Below are 16,963 nucleotides of genomic sequence, written 5' to 3'. Positions count from 1 at the left end.
CAGAACACTAGATGCCTGGAGGGCAGGCAAACCTCAGACCTCCTGAAGCTTTTTGCTGGAACAGGAGAAGAAGCAGGTTAAAGCTCAGTAGAACAAGGAGGTTAGTGACAAGGCACAAAACTGGTCTTTGCATATCTTAGAGGCATAACCTGGGTCCACATTAGCAACCACCAAATCCTTGCTATGTAGGTTTTAAGGATCATCCACTGGGGAACTGAGTACAGTAACACAGCTAGCATGACAGGGACACCTAAGCAAGCAGAGCTGACCAGGGATAGCAGTCAGGTTCAGACAGAAGCCCACACACTGAGCAGAGCTCATGTCAGTGAAGTCAGTCCAATACCAAAGCTGGGAACTGGTCCAGAGACCAGTGAGGTCTGATGAAGGCAACCATCACCAGCCACTGGGCAGGTCCACAGTGATTAGACAGAACCAGATAGCAGATCATAGCCCAAAGCTACAGGCAGAGCATAGCCAGGCATAGCTGAGCTGGACAACACCATAATGAGGTTGGAGAAGACCTCTAAGAGCATCAGCCCTAATCATAAACCCATCACTTACCTCATAACTCAAAAAAAAGAGTAAGGGACCCCCCAGGCTGAGCTTAAATAGAGACCTTGGGCCGTGGGTGTGGGGTGGTGAGCACAGGTGAGGCTGGTCAGAGCAATTCGGGCCTACCAATACCCTCAGGGCCCAGACAACATAAACCTTCCCCTTCACACAGTGAGGGGAGTTTCTATCCCTTACTGAGCAAGGTATTGTCTTGGGAAAGAAGCTAGAGGTGGGTTATATCTTTCCTTAGTAAACTGAAAAGTCCAATTTTGTCTTGAGAGAAACTCTTGGCTTCTTAGCAGCTGGCTAAGCTGGATGCAGACAACCCCAGGGTCTGGGGAGTAGCCTGCACCTGAAGAGAGTTGATTTCTGTTGCCTCTAAGGAGGGCCATGCCCTGTCTTATAGGGCCCACTGGCACTCCTACAGCTGTATTTCCATGTGGTTTTATGGGACTGAAGCTCCTCAGCATTTCTCACACAGAGCAGTTACTTTCGGGTCCCCCTGAGCACCAGATAAGCCAGAAGAGAAACTTGGCAGCTCCCATGGGTTCCCCCCCACAGCCCCACTTTGCCTTTAGTGGGAAGTGACTTGCAAGCAGAGCAGAAAGAAGCACAGCCTGCTTCCAAGGAGCTTTTGCTCTAAAGATGCATTGCTCAGCAGCCCCTCGAGGCTCCCTGAAGATGTTTAGTTATGGCCGAGGAGCGTGCTGGATGGCTGGAGTCATTGGCAGGCCAGTGCTCCATGATAATGGAGACATTAAATCAGTCATGGCAGCATGAACTGCATAATAGATGCAAAATACAGCAGAAGTCTGATCCAATTTTGGCTCTGCGTTGTTAAGTAGTAAAGTACCTCAGGAGATGGAAAAATACCAGGAAGTTCAGAGTGCATCTCCCTGCAGCATGGCATGGGGGGTGTCTGTCTGCTCACCTGTGACTGTAGATATATCCTCTGTAAAGGTATTCCCATCCTGTGTTCAGGGCTCAGCACTGGCATGCTGGAATTCGCCTAATTAGGTCAGCCGAATTCAACAAAGACAGAGCCACAAGCGCCTGAACTGTCCCTCCTGGTTGAGCTGCAGCTGGCTGGTCTCTGGGACAGGGAGATGACACTGTCTGACACAACTGCTCCATCTGGAGCACGGTTGCACTGCAGAAGTCCTCAACCAGCTTCTGGACAGCTCTTTAGTAAGCACACAGACGGACAGGTCAAGTTCCAGCCAAGGTATGGGAGAAACTGAATCAATGGTGGTCCAGAAATGCTGCATATGCTAATTTTTCCAAGTGGCTATGGCATTAATTTGGGGGGAAATGTGGCGTAGTTTGGGGGAAATGGGTCGAACTTCCCCTGCTCAGCCAGCAGCTGCCATTTGACAAGCAGACTGGGCAACAGCTGCTAGCACACAGGATACAACCCTAGGCTTGCAGATACAGCGTGGTGGTTATGACCACAGTAAAAGCAGAAGCTATTGAGACTCCAAACCCTTTCAGTAGATAAAAAAGGGCTGGCAAAAAGGAGGAGTTTGTCTCCTTTTCTTCAAATACCCTCACACGAGTTAGCTGGTTATGTGCAGACACATGCTCGTGTATGTACGCATTGTGTATGTGTGTATATATATATATTCAGGACTGCACTCTGTCGCCAGAATGCTCCATCCTGGGCTAAGGTCAGAAAGCTTTTTAGGAGCAGCAGAGAGCCGTGCTGTTCTCCCAGGGGTGTGCACAGCACGTTCAAATTGAACTGCTTCAGGATCTGGCCCACTGTGCCCTTTTCAAACCAAGGTGCTCTCCCAAGCCTGTCTGGCTCAGCATTTGCCAACAGCCACAGTCCCAAGGGGGGCGATGATGACCAGAAGGGACACTGCTGGCTTCGCAGAGCTCTGCTTTGCAGGGAGCTTCCTCATCACCTTCCTGGCTGAGCCCAGGCACAGCCTGTTCTGGACAAACCTCACCTCCCCGAGACCTCGCTGTTGCCCCAGGTTGTCAGAGCATGCACCATTTGAATCTCAGCAGCGAGAAGTCAAGTACTCAAGCTTGGCTAAAGCCAGGGTTGTCAGGGGAGCAGCTCCTCTTTTCACGAGAGCGTGGCTCGCCTTGCTGATCTCTGGAGCCCTGCAGTAAAATCCTTGCTACGCTCAGCTGGAACATGCCCCTGGGCAAGGCAGCCCTTGTTCAAAGCAGCGTCTGTTTTCACCCCATCTGCACCCGTCCGGAGCAGACACCTGATGCTGTCAGCAGCCAAAGTTTGCTCCAGGGAACCTGAAAAGCTCAGTGGCCGTGAGAGGAGGAGCATGCCTTTAGACTGGCATTAACACTCCGCTGAGCGGCTGATGCCAACATTAGCAAGGGCGCAGCTGCAAGAATTCATTGCTCTGCTGGATGCTGGCAGCACAAGGTGGAAAAGGCAGAGCTGCCTCTGCAGTGAAGATTCGAGATGAGGCAGGGGGAGAGAAGTGACTCCGACAGCAGCGCCTCTCTGCTGCCACAGCTCGCATCTTGTGTCAAGTGAGGTGGGGCTGGAGGACACGAGGCAGGAGTAAATCGTAGGACAAAATGGAAGGGTGGCTGTCGTCAGCCCTGTCCAGCAACAGGGCAAGGAGCTGGGAAAATCATCTGCTCCTGGCTATTCTCTCATGGTTCACAGTAATGTGATTGGCCACGTGCTTAACTCCAGGACACTATGTGCACAGCAGAGGCTTCATAAGGCTGTAAGTGTTTAGGGAGCATTTTGTATTTCTCCAGTGCTACACACAGCCTTTCTCCTCACACATCCACCCCTCATCCCAATGACACAAATCCCGTTGTGGGACACGCTCGTGGCATCCCTGCTCACGGCTGGCTTTGCTGTCTCAGGGCCAGCACTTTCTCCAGCAAGGTCTGTGGGTTCCCGTGGAGCTGGACATGGCTTGCAAAGTGCTCGGGGTTGTTCTCCCCAGGAACTGCCTCCGTCTATGTCCTCTGGTTTTAGGAGGTGAGGTGCTGACAGTGCTGTGCCCAGACCTCAGGAGCCACGCTGGCTTTAGGCAGGGCCTCACCCCGTGGCCCCAGGCACAAGGCAGCACTGCCATCCCCAGCACAGACCTGACCCACGCACAAATTTGGGGGGCAAAGGGCGAGCTCAGGCAGGGAGCGCATGCCAGGAAAGTGACTCTGTGGGCTGCCCGCGGAAAGCCCTGGTAGACAGAGACCCAGTGGGAAGGGAAAAAAACAGCCAAAACAGTTAAACAAATACACAGGAGGGAGCTGGCAGACAGAAAAGGCAACATGCGGAGCCAGTTTCAGGCTGAGAGTCATGTGCTAAGCCCCCAGCAGGGTTCAAGCACTGCTAGCTCCCGAGTAACAACCAGGCTGAGAGGACACACACGCACATCACCATGACAAAACTCTACAATGCTGGCAGCCGGGGACATGTCTGCTTGGCCAGCCCAGAATCGCAGCAGCCAGTTTACAAATTGTCTCCAGCAAAGGCAGGAGGAGGCTGGAGATGCTGTACAGTCCCCATGTCTAGCCAAGCAAAGCACATTCACTTCAGTAAGCCCTGGAGAGGGTTTACTGCTTCTCCCAGGCTGGAATCCAAGACGTAAGATCAAGGCTGTCTAACCCACAACTGGAAGCTGGGAGCTGGATGCTGTGATGGAGCAGTCTCAAGGTGACAGGAACATTTACGGGACAGTCCCACAGGGGGAGCAGAGCTCCAAGAGGCAGGCAGGATGGGGAAGGAGCCACTGCAGGCTAGCAATGGATGGGAACAGCAGCATTCATGTGACTGTGCTGCGAACAACCGCATCCTGGTATCTCTCCACGAGGATGTGCAATAGCTGAGACCAGCCCCAGCAGGATTTCTCTCCCTCTCTTCGCACAGGCAGCTCCCACTAACTCGAGGAGCAAACAGAGGATGTGTTTGTACCCAGCCCCAAACCCAGCAGCAAACTGCTGAGCAGCTGATGCAGCCTCAGGGCGGGCAGTTGTGTTCTTCCTTTCCCTGTGTGGCTGCAGGAGTTTCCAAAAAATAATAAAATAAAATAAAAATGAGGAAACACCAAAGGTATTGAGAAAAAAATGTATTAAAACTGCACACAGCAAGAAAATTGCATGTGGATACTCAGCCCATTCCACCCTCCCGGAACACCTCCAGCACACGGGTGTGAGATGCTGTTCGTGAGGTGCCAGCACTTGGATCCAGCTGTAAATTCGCATCTGCTGACAGTGGTACAGAGCTCACACCCTGTGAGGCAGGGGATGCCCCTTCCCTGAGGCATCTGGACACTGCCCCAGCATGCTGGGAAGGCACTTCCACTGCCTCTTCAGGTCACCCCTAACACGAGAACAGGTTATGTTTTATTTCGTATCTTCCCTGTGTCTTCCCTTTCCCTTGCACAACCCAAGCACGAGGTCAGCCCACGTGGGCACCTGGGGAAATGTCAAGTGTCAGGCACAAAGGTCTGGAGCTGAGAGGCTGACTGGTTCGTGGAGAGCTGAAAGCAGTCTCAATTATCACCCAGCAGGCTGCACAGTCGCCAGAGCTGGGAAAAGAGAATCCCCGAGGGTGCTTGAAATCCAAGGGACGTGGGCAAGGCAGACAAATGTCTTTCAAATGCTCCTGTTCGTCCCTCCTGCAGATGAGCCCATTAACAACTAGGGACAAACAAACAGCAAACACGCCGCCTATGTGGGCAGCAATTCTCTCGCTGTTGGTCTCATCTACAAGGCGGAACAGCGAACAAAGTTGCTAAACGGACTTGGCTGGGCATTTAACTACTTAACTCTGCACTATTTACAAGGGCTTCGGCAGCTCAGCAGTTCCTTAATCCATAAGGCACAAAGCAAGCAAGAGAACGTGGAGCCAAGTCCCTCTGGCTGGTGATGTCTGCAGCGTGTCCAGGGGGCAGCAGCGCAGGGGTTTCGTCCTGCAGGAGCACACGGAGGGCACCAGTGCCAGCCTCAGAACTGCTGGAGGATCAGCTTTCGCTTCACATCCCGGCTGAACCTGTTCATCTTGAACACCTCGCTGTCGTAGAAGGTGGAGAGGTTGTGGATGTTGATCTGCCGGGCCTGAAAGGACAGAGTGAGGGAAGAGGTAAATGTTTATTCAAAAATAAATAAATAAAAAGCACCATGTGGTTTTCCACAGCAGAGTCCTCACAAAATCTGACAGTCAGCAATCTCTGCTCTGCTCAGCGGGAACCAGAACTGCAGTAGAAGGGGAGACTGCAGGTCAGGAGGAAGGAGCATTGGCAGAGCTGAGCGAAGAGAGGATGCTGGCTCAGCATCTGCCTGCTCTCAGCTTGTCCTTTTACTTCCACTAGAGGTAGAACATGACTATTATACACAGCTGTTATCCAAAACTTCCCAGTCCTCACTCAGTGGGAGACAGTCTTGTAGGATATCTCTCAGCAACAAATTGGTGGCTCTGGAAGGAGCAGTTACTCTCTTTGTTTAATGCAAGGACCAGAAAAACACCAACCCAGGAATCGAGTACTGCTTTAGTGCCAAGCAAGGTCAGTGCATTGCACAGAAAAGCACAGTCAGGAACACAGCCCTGGCACCGGGGTGGGGACACACCAAGGAGGAGGACAGTGAGCCTCAGGAGGGAGTGGTAAAATTCATACAAGCAGATTTTTCTACTCAGTGCTTCCTCAAATGTGGGCACCAGGGAATTTGTGTCCTCGTTCACCTGCAAAGCACCAGCCTTACTGCAGGATTTACCGCTCCAACCCCAAACTTCTATGGGATGGGCATGAGAAGCAAGGAGGAAGAACACGGCACTCCTAGACTAGAGACAGATGAGACTGCCCTGATTCTGGGCTGAATTGATTAACACCATTTTTTTCTGGTACATTGACTCAGGAAGTTACCTGTCTGACAGCACCTCTGGTTGAGAACCAACCCCAAAGAAGGCTTGTTAGGATAAGCCCGTACCTTATCCACTAGATCCTTCTCCGGGACTTCTATGGTGTCTTGCTGGGCCCCATAGCGGTTCCTCTGGTACATCACCTGCTCTGCAACCAGCTGCTTCAGGATGAACAGCAGCAGCTCGTTGTTGTCTCGCTTGAACGAAAGGTAGCGGGAGAACGTCTGGCAGAGGAGAGGAGAAGAGGTGAGCCAGGAGGGTCAGGCATCGCGTGCCGCACTGCAGGTCTCCCGTGCCTGACACCAACCAACCCCCTCCTCCCACAAAGCACAAGGGGAACCAAATGACACCACTGTCACCTGCACCCTCAGAGTCTCCTTAGGGATTTCAGCCTTGCCAAGCAGCCACCTGCAAGTGCAGTTTCAACAAAGCCCTGTATCAGCCAAGGTATTTTTCCACCAGCTGCTCTGACGCCCATCCAAAATCTCAGGAGGGACCCCAGCAGCAGCCCAGGAGCCTCCCAGGGGCTGAGAGGACACGGCTGCAGAGGCGTGCTGCCCCTGGGGGAAGCAGCCCTTGAGGAAGGGTAGAGCTGCTTCTCTTAACCCAGACCACCCCGTGCCTGCCCAGCAGACGTTTGTGCCCGGCTGGCTGTCTGCAGCCACACAGAGAGGCCACGAGTCACCCAGACTGAGGGCAGGCACTCTGGACAGATGCCAGGCTGCAGCCAGCCAAGAGCTGTTCAGAGCCAGGCCCTGCCACGCAGAGAAAAGCGCAGGCAGGCTCTTGTGCACCGAGTCACGGTGTGGGCTGCAATGGGGTTAACTGTCCCCTGAAAAGACCTAAAAAAAAATGTGAAGAAACTGCCTGCCTGCTCGATCACCTGGCAGCAGTAGCAGCAGGAGTGTTGGGACAAAACAGGAGGAAAGGTGTCAAAGGAGGAGAGACACGACTGTGCTTTGGGCACAGGGGCTCAGGGCACAGGTCAGGACTCGTGTTCATCCCCAGCCCTGATAAAACAGCGCTCCTGAGAGAGCCCCTGCACACCCCACCACCCACTAGCAAAGGGCGGTCACGTAGCAGTGCCTCCAGACTCAGGATACCCTTCACACAGACACGATGCCTGCCTGTGCAGGGCAGACCCTGCAGGGCCTGGAGGAGCCTCTCCCCGCAGCCAGCACCACCAAGGGGGCTGCAGCCGAGCCCCCAGGCACCCACCTTGCGCATGCTCCGCATGACGCTGAACTTCTGCGTGTCGATGAAGCTCTCCAGCATCACCCTGATGGCCATGTTGACGTCGTCCTCCACCACGTAATCCCGCAGGTGCATGCGGGCGTGAGCCTCGGCCATCCGGATCATGGACTCGATGTGCCGCACCGTGATGGGGATGCTGCCGGTCGCCTGAGGAGGGGGAGGAAGGAGCAGCTCCTTACTGAAGGGTAAAAGACCTGGGGCAAGACACGCGGCTTCTGGGGCAGCAGCTGCTCCTGGCCCTTCAAGGACTGTCTCAGGCTAAGGAGGCACTGCCACCTGCTGGCACATGCTGCAGGAGCCTGTGGTCAATATTTTAATTCAGCAGCATGAGGGAATGCTTCGTGGGGTCCCTCGTTGCCAGTGCTTAGTGGCCTTCCAGGCACACCAATCCCCAGCTACCTCCAGCAAGGAGAAACAAAAAGCCAGGAAGAGAAATAAAAGGCCATTCTAAAAACCCATAAGTTTTCCCAAGGTTCCATAATCCTCTTCTGACCTCAAAAAAATCCACTTGCACTTGCAGAGGATGAATTGAGCCTGAAAGATCCCCCAGACAAGAAGAGGGTATTTCTACACAGAACAGCTCCTCGTGAGGTACCAGGAGCACATGGGGCTGAACAAATAGAAACATCTCCTGTGGGCCTGCCAGACTGAGTCACAACATGAGGACTTTGCCCTGGCAGGAATTAGTACATGTGTCCAGCCCATCAGCCCGTGGATCACCCACAGGCAAGCCTCTGCATTTAGATGAAGAATCGTCTGTTCAGCAGACACTGTAGCGTGTGCCTGTCTCTCACAAAAAAGTGGCACAGACTCTTTTGACACGAATAGCTAGAATGTGTCAACATGTGCTGGAGCAGCCACAGGCTGATTTACAATCTAGATGCATACTTCTTCCCCCTTTTCCCAGTATTCTCACCATAGACTCTTTCCTGAGGTCACTGTACATCCGGGCCACCTTGTCCTGGTCCATCTGGTTAAGCTTGGGGTGGACCTTCTCCTTGGCATAGACGATGTATTTCCTCAGGATCTCCTGGGGAATGGGTTCGACCCCGTATGTGTTGGGAAGAATAACCTCACTGGAGTCCCCGTTCACTGCCTCCTTGCTTCCAGGGTGGTGCTTGATGTGGCTGCCAACAACAAACCGGGCCAGCATTTCATCCTACAAGGAAACAGTGGAGGAACAGAACTGAGGATGCCCACTAGGCAGCAAAACTCTGAGCAACAGCAGCTGAGCATCCCAACAGCACTGCCACAAACTCGGATTCACTGCACCGCTTGTACCTGCACAGGGTCCACCGTGTCTCTCACCACGCACAGGATATCAAAGCGAGAGATGATGGGCTCCGTCAGGTCTACGTTCTCCGAGAAAGTCAGCGATGGGTCGTATCGACCACCTGGGGCACAGAGACAAACTTTCAAGTCAAACATGGGCTTCAGGGCTGAAGCTTTGAGGCAAACATAGATCTCATGACAACAGGACTGATGCTGGAGGCCTGCGATGGGCCTGTGGTCTCTCAGCGCTTACCTATGGGATTGGCAGCAGCTATAACAGTGCAGCGGGCTTGCAAGGATGTGACAATGCCTGCTTTGGAGATGGAAATGCTTTGCTGTTCCATGGCTTCGTGGATGCTGGTCCTATCCTGGTCATTCATCTACAAGAAAGCAAGGATGATGTGAGGTGAACCAAACTCTAATGCACCACTGCCTGACGCACCAAGGAGAATTAGCTCATGTGGGGTGCTCTGAACACACAGCAAACTGCACCCCAAGTTACAGTCTCCTCACCACAGAGGTTGGAGCCACGCCCTCCACAGCACAGCCAGGACTCACCTTGTCAAACTCATCGATCAGGCAGACCCCTCTGTCAGCCAGCACGAGCGCTCCAGCTTCCAAAGTCCACTCCTTGCTGACTGGATGCCTCTGGACATAGGCTGTGAGACCCACGGCAGAAGCACCCTGGCCAGTGGTGAAGATGGCCCTGCTGGACACTTTCTCCACGTATTTTAGGAACTGTGACTTTGCAGTACCGGGGTCCCCGCAGAGGAGCACGTTGATGTCACCACGGACTTTGTGTTTGCCACCTAAAACAGCAATGGGAGAGACACACAGGCAGCTCAGTGCTCTGCACGTGGCCTGATAGCAACCCTGCCCTGACCACCACAAAGCTGAGGGGACGGCAAAGTGTACTCAGGGAAACCACCTCACAGGGAAGCTGAGGGAAAAAAGAAAACCAGCTTTGGATGCTCTCGTGTTTTGTTATAGTTTAGAGCTCCAAGAAGAACTAACGTACTGAAGGGTCAAATATTGAGTGTTGGGAATCCAAAGCAGAGCTTCTCCCTTTCCACTGCAACAGCAGCTTTCTAAATACAAGTGTAAGGCAGTGTTTCTAAGCCTGCTGAACACATTCTTCTAAGGACATAACAAATCAGGACACCAAAAGATCAAACTTTTAAAGGGGCATCCTCCTAGAGAAGGAGGGATAAAAACTTGCCCAGGTTTGCAGCAGGAGCTGGTTTTATTCTAGGCGTTTCTACTCCCACACCAGAGTTTTCACTGTGATAAAAAGAGCCACTTCAGTCAGAGATACCCCTCAGCCTGTTACCCTGTCTCTCACCAAGACACACGGACAACTCCAACCACTCTCCCTGCACCAGTGCAGACAAACCCATTTCCATTTGCTTCCAGCTGCATGAAGCAGCCCCAAGCAACAGAACACAAGGGACGCTCACCTGGGTTTTTGGGCTCTCCACCAAACAGAGCTAAAGCCAAACCCCTCTTGATATCTTCGTGCCCGTAAATAGACGGGGCAATGCTGGCAAAGATCTGAAAGGAAGAGCAGAAGAGAGTTGCCTAGGGAATGCCATTTCGCAGTCTGGGCAGAAAATGGCATGAAAACCATCATGAGTCCCCTAAAATTGCCTCAAAAATCAGAACTGCTGGAACATGGGAGATTTCATAGTTCAGGGCTGGAAGGTGCCACCACTGCCTCCATACTTGTGTTGTGCACAAAGCACACACCACAGGGGCTGTTACCAGCTGCCGTGAAGCTGGAGACCTTGACTCAGTTTGAGACTTACTCACTGCACACAACAGTAGTTGGATGGGCTGTGCCGTACACAAATTGTCATCATGGTCAAATACTACAAACAACTGGCTTATTTTCTCAAGGTTATTCTGATAATAGGCTGATGCTAGACACTACTGATTTTAAAGCAGTCCTGAAGCTGCTCTACCCACCAGGAGCTGCACCATCAATGTAAGAACTACAGGACTGAGAGAACAGAGTTAAGTCCCTTTACTAGAGAACTTAAACCTGACTCAAGTGAGTTTGTACACACACCAACCCAGCAGCTTGTTTCTTGTGAGTACTGATTCAGGCCTCAGCATGCAGAGAGAAGCAAAGCCAAGACCTCAGTCACAGCTTAGCTAAGTAATAACACCTCCTTAAGGGATATGCAGGCACTGGCCCCTCAGAATACTTTCTCTTCCCGTATCCTGAAAGCAAAGTGTGAGGAAATAATGATCAGAGTCCAGCAGTGTCAGAGCCTCTCACCCTCATCTTCCAGCTCTGTTGTGACGTGGAAGGCTTAGAGGAAGGTAGAAACAGAGAATTTGACCCCCAAAAGCACAAGGGAAGTGTCATATCTGCTTCCCTCTTGTAAGTCATGCTCGTCAATAGCTGTCAGAGATACAGAGGACCAGAAAAGCGTTTAGAACTGGGATTTCTAAAACTTCTTCTAGCTAGTATTTAGCCAGCTGACACCTTCCCTCACTTTCTGATCCAACCAGGTAATGGCTGGCTCTCAGCAGGAAAAGAAGGGCTGTTTGAGGCAGACCCACCTTCTCCGCAATTTGCTCATCCTTGGACAGACCCACAAGCACTTTCACATCCTCGTCAGTCAGCTCCCCGATAGCCAGCTTGTTGTCCTTCTTGGTGATGTGGTTGGCCAGGATCACAGTCGCAAACACCGGGAACCCGTTGGCAGTGTTCAAGGAGCCATCGTAGTTGTTGTGGTAGATCCCTGTGAGCTCCTGAGAACCAGGAGATGGTGTATCAGTGTCTACACGGTGAAAACCAGCCCCCCTTTTCCATTTTAAGATACCCGTCTCGAAAGTAGCCGCTCAAACATATCTGAGGATGATTTGTCCCTGCATCCCCTCTGACACAATTACTGATGTACCTATCAGAGAATTTAGAAGTGTTCCGTGCTCACCCCATACTCAAGTTCAACAACATACTCACAATTTCATCCCCTGGCTTGCAGCTGTCAACCAGATCAGCAAGGAGGATGGCATCCTTGGAGCGGGGCAGCCTGCCAGCAGCTACCTTGCCAGGGCTCTCCTGGATTTTGATGCGCTGATAGTTCTGATAGACCGTCTGCAGCAACAAAATTAAAGTTACTCAACATGTCTGGATAGCATCAGCACTGCCAATGCTTTTCAAAGGCACCTCACTAAAAAGGTCCACTCAAAAGATTTACTATATTTTGGGTAGAGAACTATGGGAAGATGGAGGTTGTGAGGAGAAATTCTAGCCTGTGACAGACAACGATGGTGGCAAGAAAGCTTTTTTCCCCTCACATCTGACCCCTAGGCTTCAGCTTCTGTGGTGCTTGTCCATCCCAGAGCAGTTCCTGGGAGGAAGACACTATTCTTGACAGTTGAAAATATCAAAGCAAAGAAGAGGAGCCAGAAGCTATGGGTTTTGCTACAGTCCCCTCATTTCCTTAGCTGGTAGCTCTGGAAATACTGACCTAGCCTGGGAAGGAGGAGAGCTGGACAGCTTGTGTATGCAAGAAAAATGACTTTTGACTGCTAAATCAGGCAGATTCAGGTTAACATCTCAAATAGAGAAGATCTTCACAGTCCCCTGGCTATAGCAGTAGGCCCCTCTCACAGCACCAAGCCCCTTCAGAGGGTGAGATCCTAGGCAGGGCAGGGAGGGACAGGCACAGCAGCAGCCAGGGCAGGACCAGCAGACAGCCCCGTGCCCGCATCTCTTACCTCTTCCATGTTGATTTCAAAGGGGCCAAGAGACTGACACTCTGGGCAGGATCCGGGCTTCACCTCCTGGTTCTGGGACTGGAAGAAGGGTCCCAGGATGAAGCTGCACTTCATGCAGTTGTATTTGACCATGCTGAGCTGAGGCAGGACCCCTGTGCAACTCGTCACCACTCCGCTGGTCCGGATCAACTGGTTCAAGTGCAGTTGCCTGAGGAAAGAGAGATGCTGGATGCTTGCAGGGCACGGAGGGCAGAACATCCCCCAAGCACATTCTTGCTCCAAGGCATAACTGTCAAAGGCCTCCTAAGAAAAAGCTCTCAGTAGGAGCTTTCTCCCAAGGTTTGTATTTTGCTTTTGGGGACACTGGAAGTTCATCCTTAATCTGACTTTTTCCTGTTAGAAGCTTCGTCATTCTGTTGGACTTATCCAGAACTTTAGCTTGCAGACTAGTTCTCTGAGCACCCCAAAGCCTCCTGCAAGCCCTTCAGCCACTGCTAGTGGTTCTGCTGCTCACCTGAGTGACCGCAACTCTTCCACCAGCGGGAGGTGGGAGATCCGGACGTGGATCTCCTGAGCAATACGATCGTATTTGGGGTACATGGCCAACACCACTTCCTTGGCTGCTTCATCAAAGATCTTCAGCATTTCTGCTGGGGCCTCAGGCAGAAAGTAGGCAAGGACGTGTTCCTGGGCAGCCAGATCCTCGTAGTTCACCACCAGGCTTTCTCTGTTTTCTGAAGAAAAAGAAGGGATGGAATTTATTTTCAGCCTGCTCACTCTTCAAGGAATTTTCAAAAGATAGTTTCCTGCAAAAGCTTGTTTCCTGCAAGTTGCACCTCACAGATGTCCGCACCTTCCCTGAAAAGTGTGGGGGACAACAATTTGAAAAAGTTTAAGTCATTTTTTTCTGCCAAGTTCTCTATGAGTACTAAACTGCCGATTGTTCCTCTCCAGTTCAGCACAGATATTTCTCAGGCTCAGTGCTCCCGAGATTTGTAAGCCTCAGCCCGACACAACTCTCCCACTGACCTCCAAGAAACAGAAGTTAATAGGAGAAACAACTGTGCTGACTAGTTGGCAAAACCCTTCTGCCTCTGATGTTCCTGGGAAGGGACAGGACAAAATCTTATTTGCTAGCTGCCTAACAGTGACCCACATCCAGTAATCAAGCTTCTGGCTCAATGTAGTGAAGAAATACGAATTGCAGCTACACAAGCTGTTCCTAGACGTGACAATTTCTGCTTCTAAAATTTATCAGTAACAGCCCTAATGATTGCTTCTGTCAGTGACTGGTTACAATACAATGCTGCGACACTGACGTGATTTTCAAAGTCAGAGGCTCTGTTTGTGTCCCCCCGCTGGACAATCCAGACTCCAGTGTGAGAAAGAAGCCGGCGCACACAGCAAGTCATTGTTGTCTCTTTCACATCGCGAGCTTGCAGACCACTGTCTGCTGCCCCACATATTTCTTGCCAGCATTTCTAGGATATGAATATTAATGAACAGCAGATGCCAGGGGCCTTCTAATTAGTCAGTCAGAATCAAAGATGACAGTCACGATGTTTCCATTATTCATTTATCTCCATCAGCATCAGTTTCTGAAAGTGCTGACTTGATGTCTGAGACAAACAGGGCAGGGAGCAAAATACCCCCTGGGGGCTGGATCACTGCAAAGTACCACAGCCCACATAAAGAGAAGTGAGCCTGTGATCCCCCAGCCCTACCTTTGCACATGTCACTGATCCTCTCCTTAAAGACATTGTGCCCGTGGTCATCCACATGTGTCTTCAAGAAGTTCTTGAAGCGGTGGTAGATCTCAAGGCGGGGAGCCGCCATGGAAACCCACTCCCTCACCGAGTGCCCCTTCATGTCCTCCAGATTCTCGATGCTCTCAATCATGTCTTCATCCTCCTCCTCGACGCCGTCGGCAGCCCGTTCTGCCAGCCGCCTCTTGCGCGAAGGACGGTCTTCGTCTTCATCGTCGCTGTCTAAGGGTCAGGAAGACAAATTGTCAGGGTTGGGATTCCCACTCCTTGGACTAGTTGCGGTCAGACTACGCAGGCTGTGGAAGCAAAGAGGCTGGCGCTTGGGATACAAACCTTGGGACCTGCAAGTGCACAAAAGGCCCACCCATCCAGCCTGCAGAAGTCTCTATAGGAACACCAACCCCAAACTCCACAGCATACACTGTGTATAATCCTAAGCCCAGGATCCTGACTTTGTTTCAGCAGCAGCTATATAACCAGGAGAACACATCAAATGAGCAACTAGGGAACCCAAGTGAAAGGGATCGTGCACAGGGGAGGCCAGCCAACCTCACAGCCTCAGATTTCACAAAGATCCCAAATACACCAGAGCTTTGGAGTCCTCCCTGCAGTATATTCTGAGGGTGACCGACCAGCTTGCCCACCAGGACCAGCTTACAGCCTGCTGAGCACACAGGGATCAGCAGCCCGGCTGCTAAAGCTCATCTCCACCTACCGTAAAGCAGCCCCCTCCTCATGCGGCCCATGCCCTGCTCCAGCTCCCGGTCTCGCTGCCTCATGACCCTCTCGGCAGCCTCCCGCTGGCTGGCAGTCAGCTCCTCCACATCTTCATCATCCAAGGCCAGGCCCTCTGCTTCGTAGACGTCCAGCTCCGGGATGGGGCGGTAGTCCCTAGCAAAAACACAGCCCTGAATCAGCAGAAAGCATTTCTCCAGCCCCTCGCTGGGTACTGCTGTGCAGGCACACATGGAGAGATGCCCTGCGGTACCGAGGGCTCCAGCACCAGGGTTATGAGTGCCAGCATTCGAGTCTTTGTGCTGTAAAGTTCACCAGCTCGCTGACAGCCCTAGCTGAGCAACAAAACTTTCAGATTTATGCCTGCAAGAGCAAGGAACTGTGCTGGATGTGCATCCCATATCCAGACAGATCCACGTTTCTCCCCACTGGATGATGATAGCACATTCCTCCTGGCTTCCAATTCGCTCTGTGCTGCCAGGACTTGCCCCACACCACGTCCTGCCCCTTCTCCCCTACCAGAAGCTCTTTGAACCCCCCAGCACAGCAGAGGCACCCACCCCAGCGACGAGCTCCCATGGTGTCAGCTGCACCAAAAATGAGCAAAACCCCATCCCCACCTCCCCCAGAAGCCCTCTCCTCTCGGCTCCCTTACCTCTCCATCCCTTCCCCGATGAGCTCTTCCCCTTCTTCCTCCTCCTCCTCGGGGAGCCCCCCGGTCCCCAGGAGCCCCTCGGACTCATCCTCGAAGGGGGGCAGGTCCCGGCCGGGGCTGGAGGTGAAGGCATCGCCGCGCCGAGAGCTTCGTACCGGGCTGGTGGCCGCTGCCTGTGACTCAGAGGAGTCCTGCAAGGGGACAAGAGGGGTGGTGAGGGTTGGGGGGATTGGGGGACACCCCCATCCCAGCCACCGGGGCAGGAAAAGGGGGGGCTCGGGGCTTCCAGGAGCCTCACCGACGGGGGCTGGGGGGCAAAAGGGGGACAGCGGGTGGGCTAGTGGGCAGTGGATCCCCCTTCCTGATGGGGGGGGATGGGAATAATTAGCACATATTAAAGGGGATACACGGGAATTTGGGGGAACCCACCCCCAGGGTAGCAGAAAAGGGCTCGCACCCACCCCCTGCCCCGAGCACCTCGGGGTGCCCGCAGCGACCACCCCCCCGCCAACCCCTAAAACCCGATCCCCGGACCCTGCAGGCCAGTAACCGGGTCGGGAGGATCGGGGATCGGGGCTAGGGGCTGTGGCACCCCGAGCCCCCCCCGGCCGCTCACCGCCATAGCTCCTTCCTGCCCCGCCGCGTTCCGCGCCAAGAAGCTCACGTGGGCGGCAAAAGCGCGCGAAACCTCATGAATAATGAATGAGCCCCGGGTCTGGCCACGCCCACTCCTTGTGAATATGCATGAGGGCACCTCCTGGGGGCGGGCGGGGCGTGTTTGTGGGGCACCGGGGCAGAGAGGGAACCCCCCTGCGCCCCCAGACCCAGCGTTGTCCTTATTGAGCTTTGCGCCGAAATTATGGGGGCTGGTTCCAGTGCTTTGTGGTTTTTTTGGTTTTTTTTTTTGACTTTTTAGGGTTTTTTTGGTATGAGTCTGTCTGTCCTAACAACGACTCGGCACAGGCTCTAGTTCCCTGTAGCAAGGAGGGGCACCTGTCCCACCCAAACTGCACGGGGAGCTCAGAGAGACGCAGCGTGGCCACGGGCTGCTGCTCTGCAGGGATGCGAGGGGGTAAAATGCCCCGGCCACAGGCTTTTTCACAAGTGCAGGTGGTTTGGATTCTGGAGAGTTATCTTCTCTAAAGG

The 16,963-nt window shown here is 52.9% G+C and overlaps 1 protein-coding gene across 1 annotated transcript; it reads right to left on the bottom strand.

Moving 5' to 3' along the window:
- Positions 1-4,598: 4,598 nt before the first annotated feature.
- MCM2 (minichromosome maintenance complex component 2) lies at positions 4,599-16,566 on the bottom strand. The gene is made up of 16 exons (XM_038186043.2): positions 16,434-16,566; positions 15,818-16,008; positions 15,143-15,318; positions 14,386-14,649; positions 13,176-13,395; positions 12,662-12,869; positions 11,901-12,035; positions 11,498-11,689; positions 10,387-10,480; positions 9,488-9,738; positions 9,183-9,309; positions 8,939-9,051; positions 8,574-8,816; positions 7,622-7,804; positions 6,472-6,627; positions 4,599-5,604 (listed from the first exon to the last, which is right to left on the bottom strand). The coding sequence occupies exons 1-16, from the start codon at positions 16,437-16,439 to the stop codon at positions 5,494-5,496; spliced, it is 2,670 nt and encodes an 889-aa protein (XP_038041971.2). The 5' UTR covers positions 16,440-16,566; the 3' UTR covers positions 4,599-5,493.
- Positions 16,567-16,963: the final 397 nt, after the last annotated feature.

Source organism: Anas platyrhynchos, chromosome 13, assembly GCF_047663525.1.
Source record: "Anas platyrhynchos isolate ZD024472 breed Pekin duck chromosome 13, IASCAAS_PekinDuck_T2T, whole genome shotgun sequence".
Taxonomy (NCBI): domain Eukaryota; kingdom Metazoa; phylum Chordata; class Aves; order Anseriformes; family Anatidae; genus Anas; species Anas platyrhynchos.
This window is presented reverse-complemented; position numbering and strand designations above follow the sequence as displayed.

Excerpts from the sequence above, each read along its gene's own strand:
- MCM2 (XM_038186043.2), bottom strand. Across the intron at positions 14,650-15,142 it reads GAGGAGGGGGCTGCTTTACG|ACAGCGACGATGAAGACGAA; the intron begins GTAGGTGGAGAT and ends CCTGACCCTTAG. Across the intron at positions 13,396-14,385 it reads GATCAGTGACATGTGCAAAG|AAAACAGAGAAAGCCTGGTG; the intron begins GTAGGGCTGGGG and ends CTTTTTCTTCAG.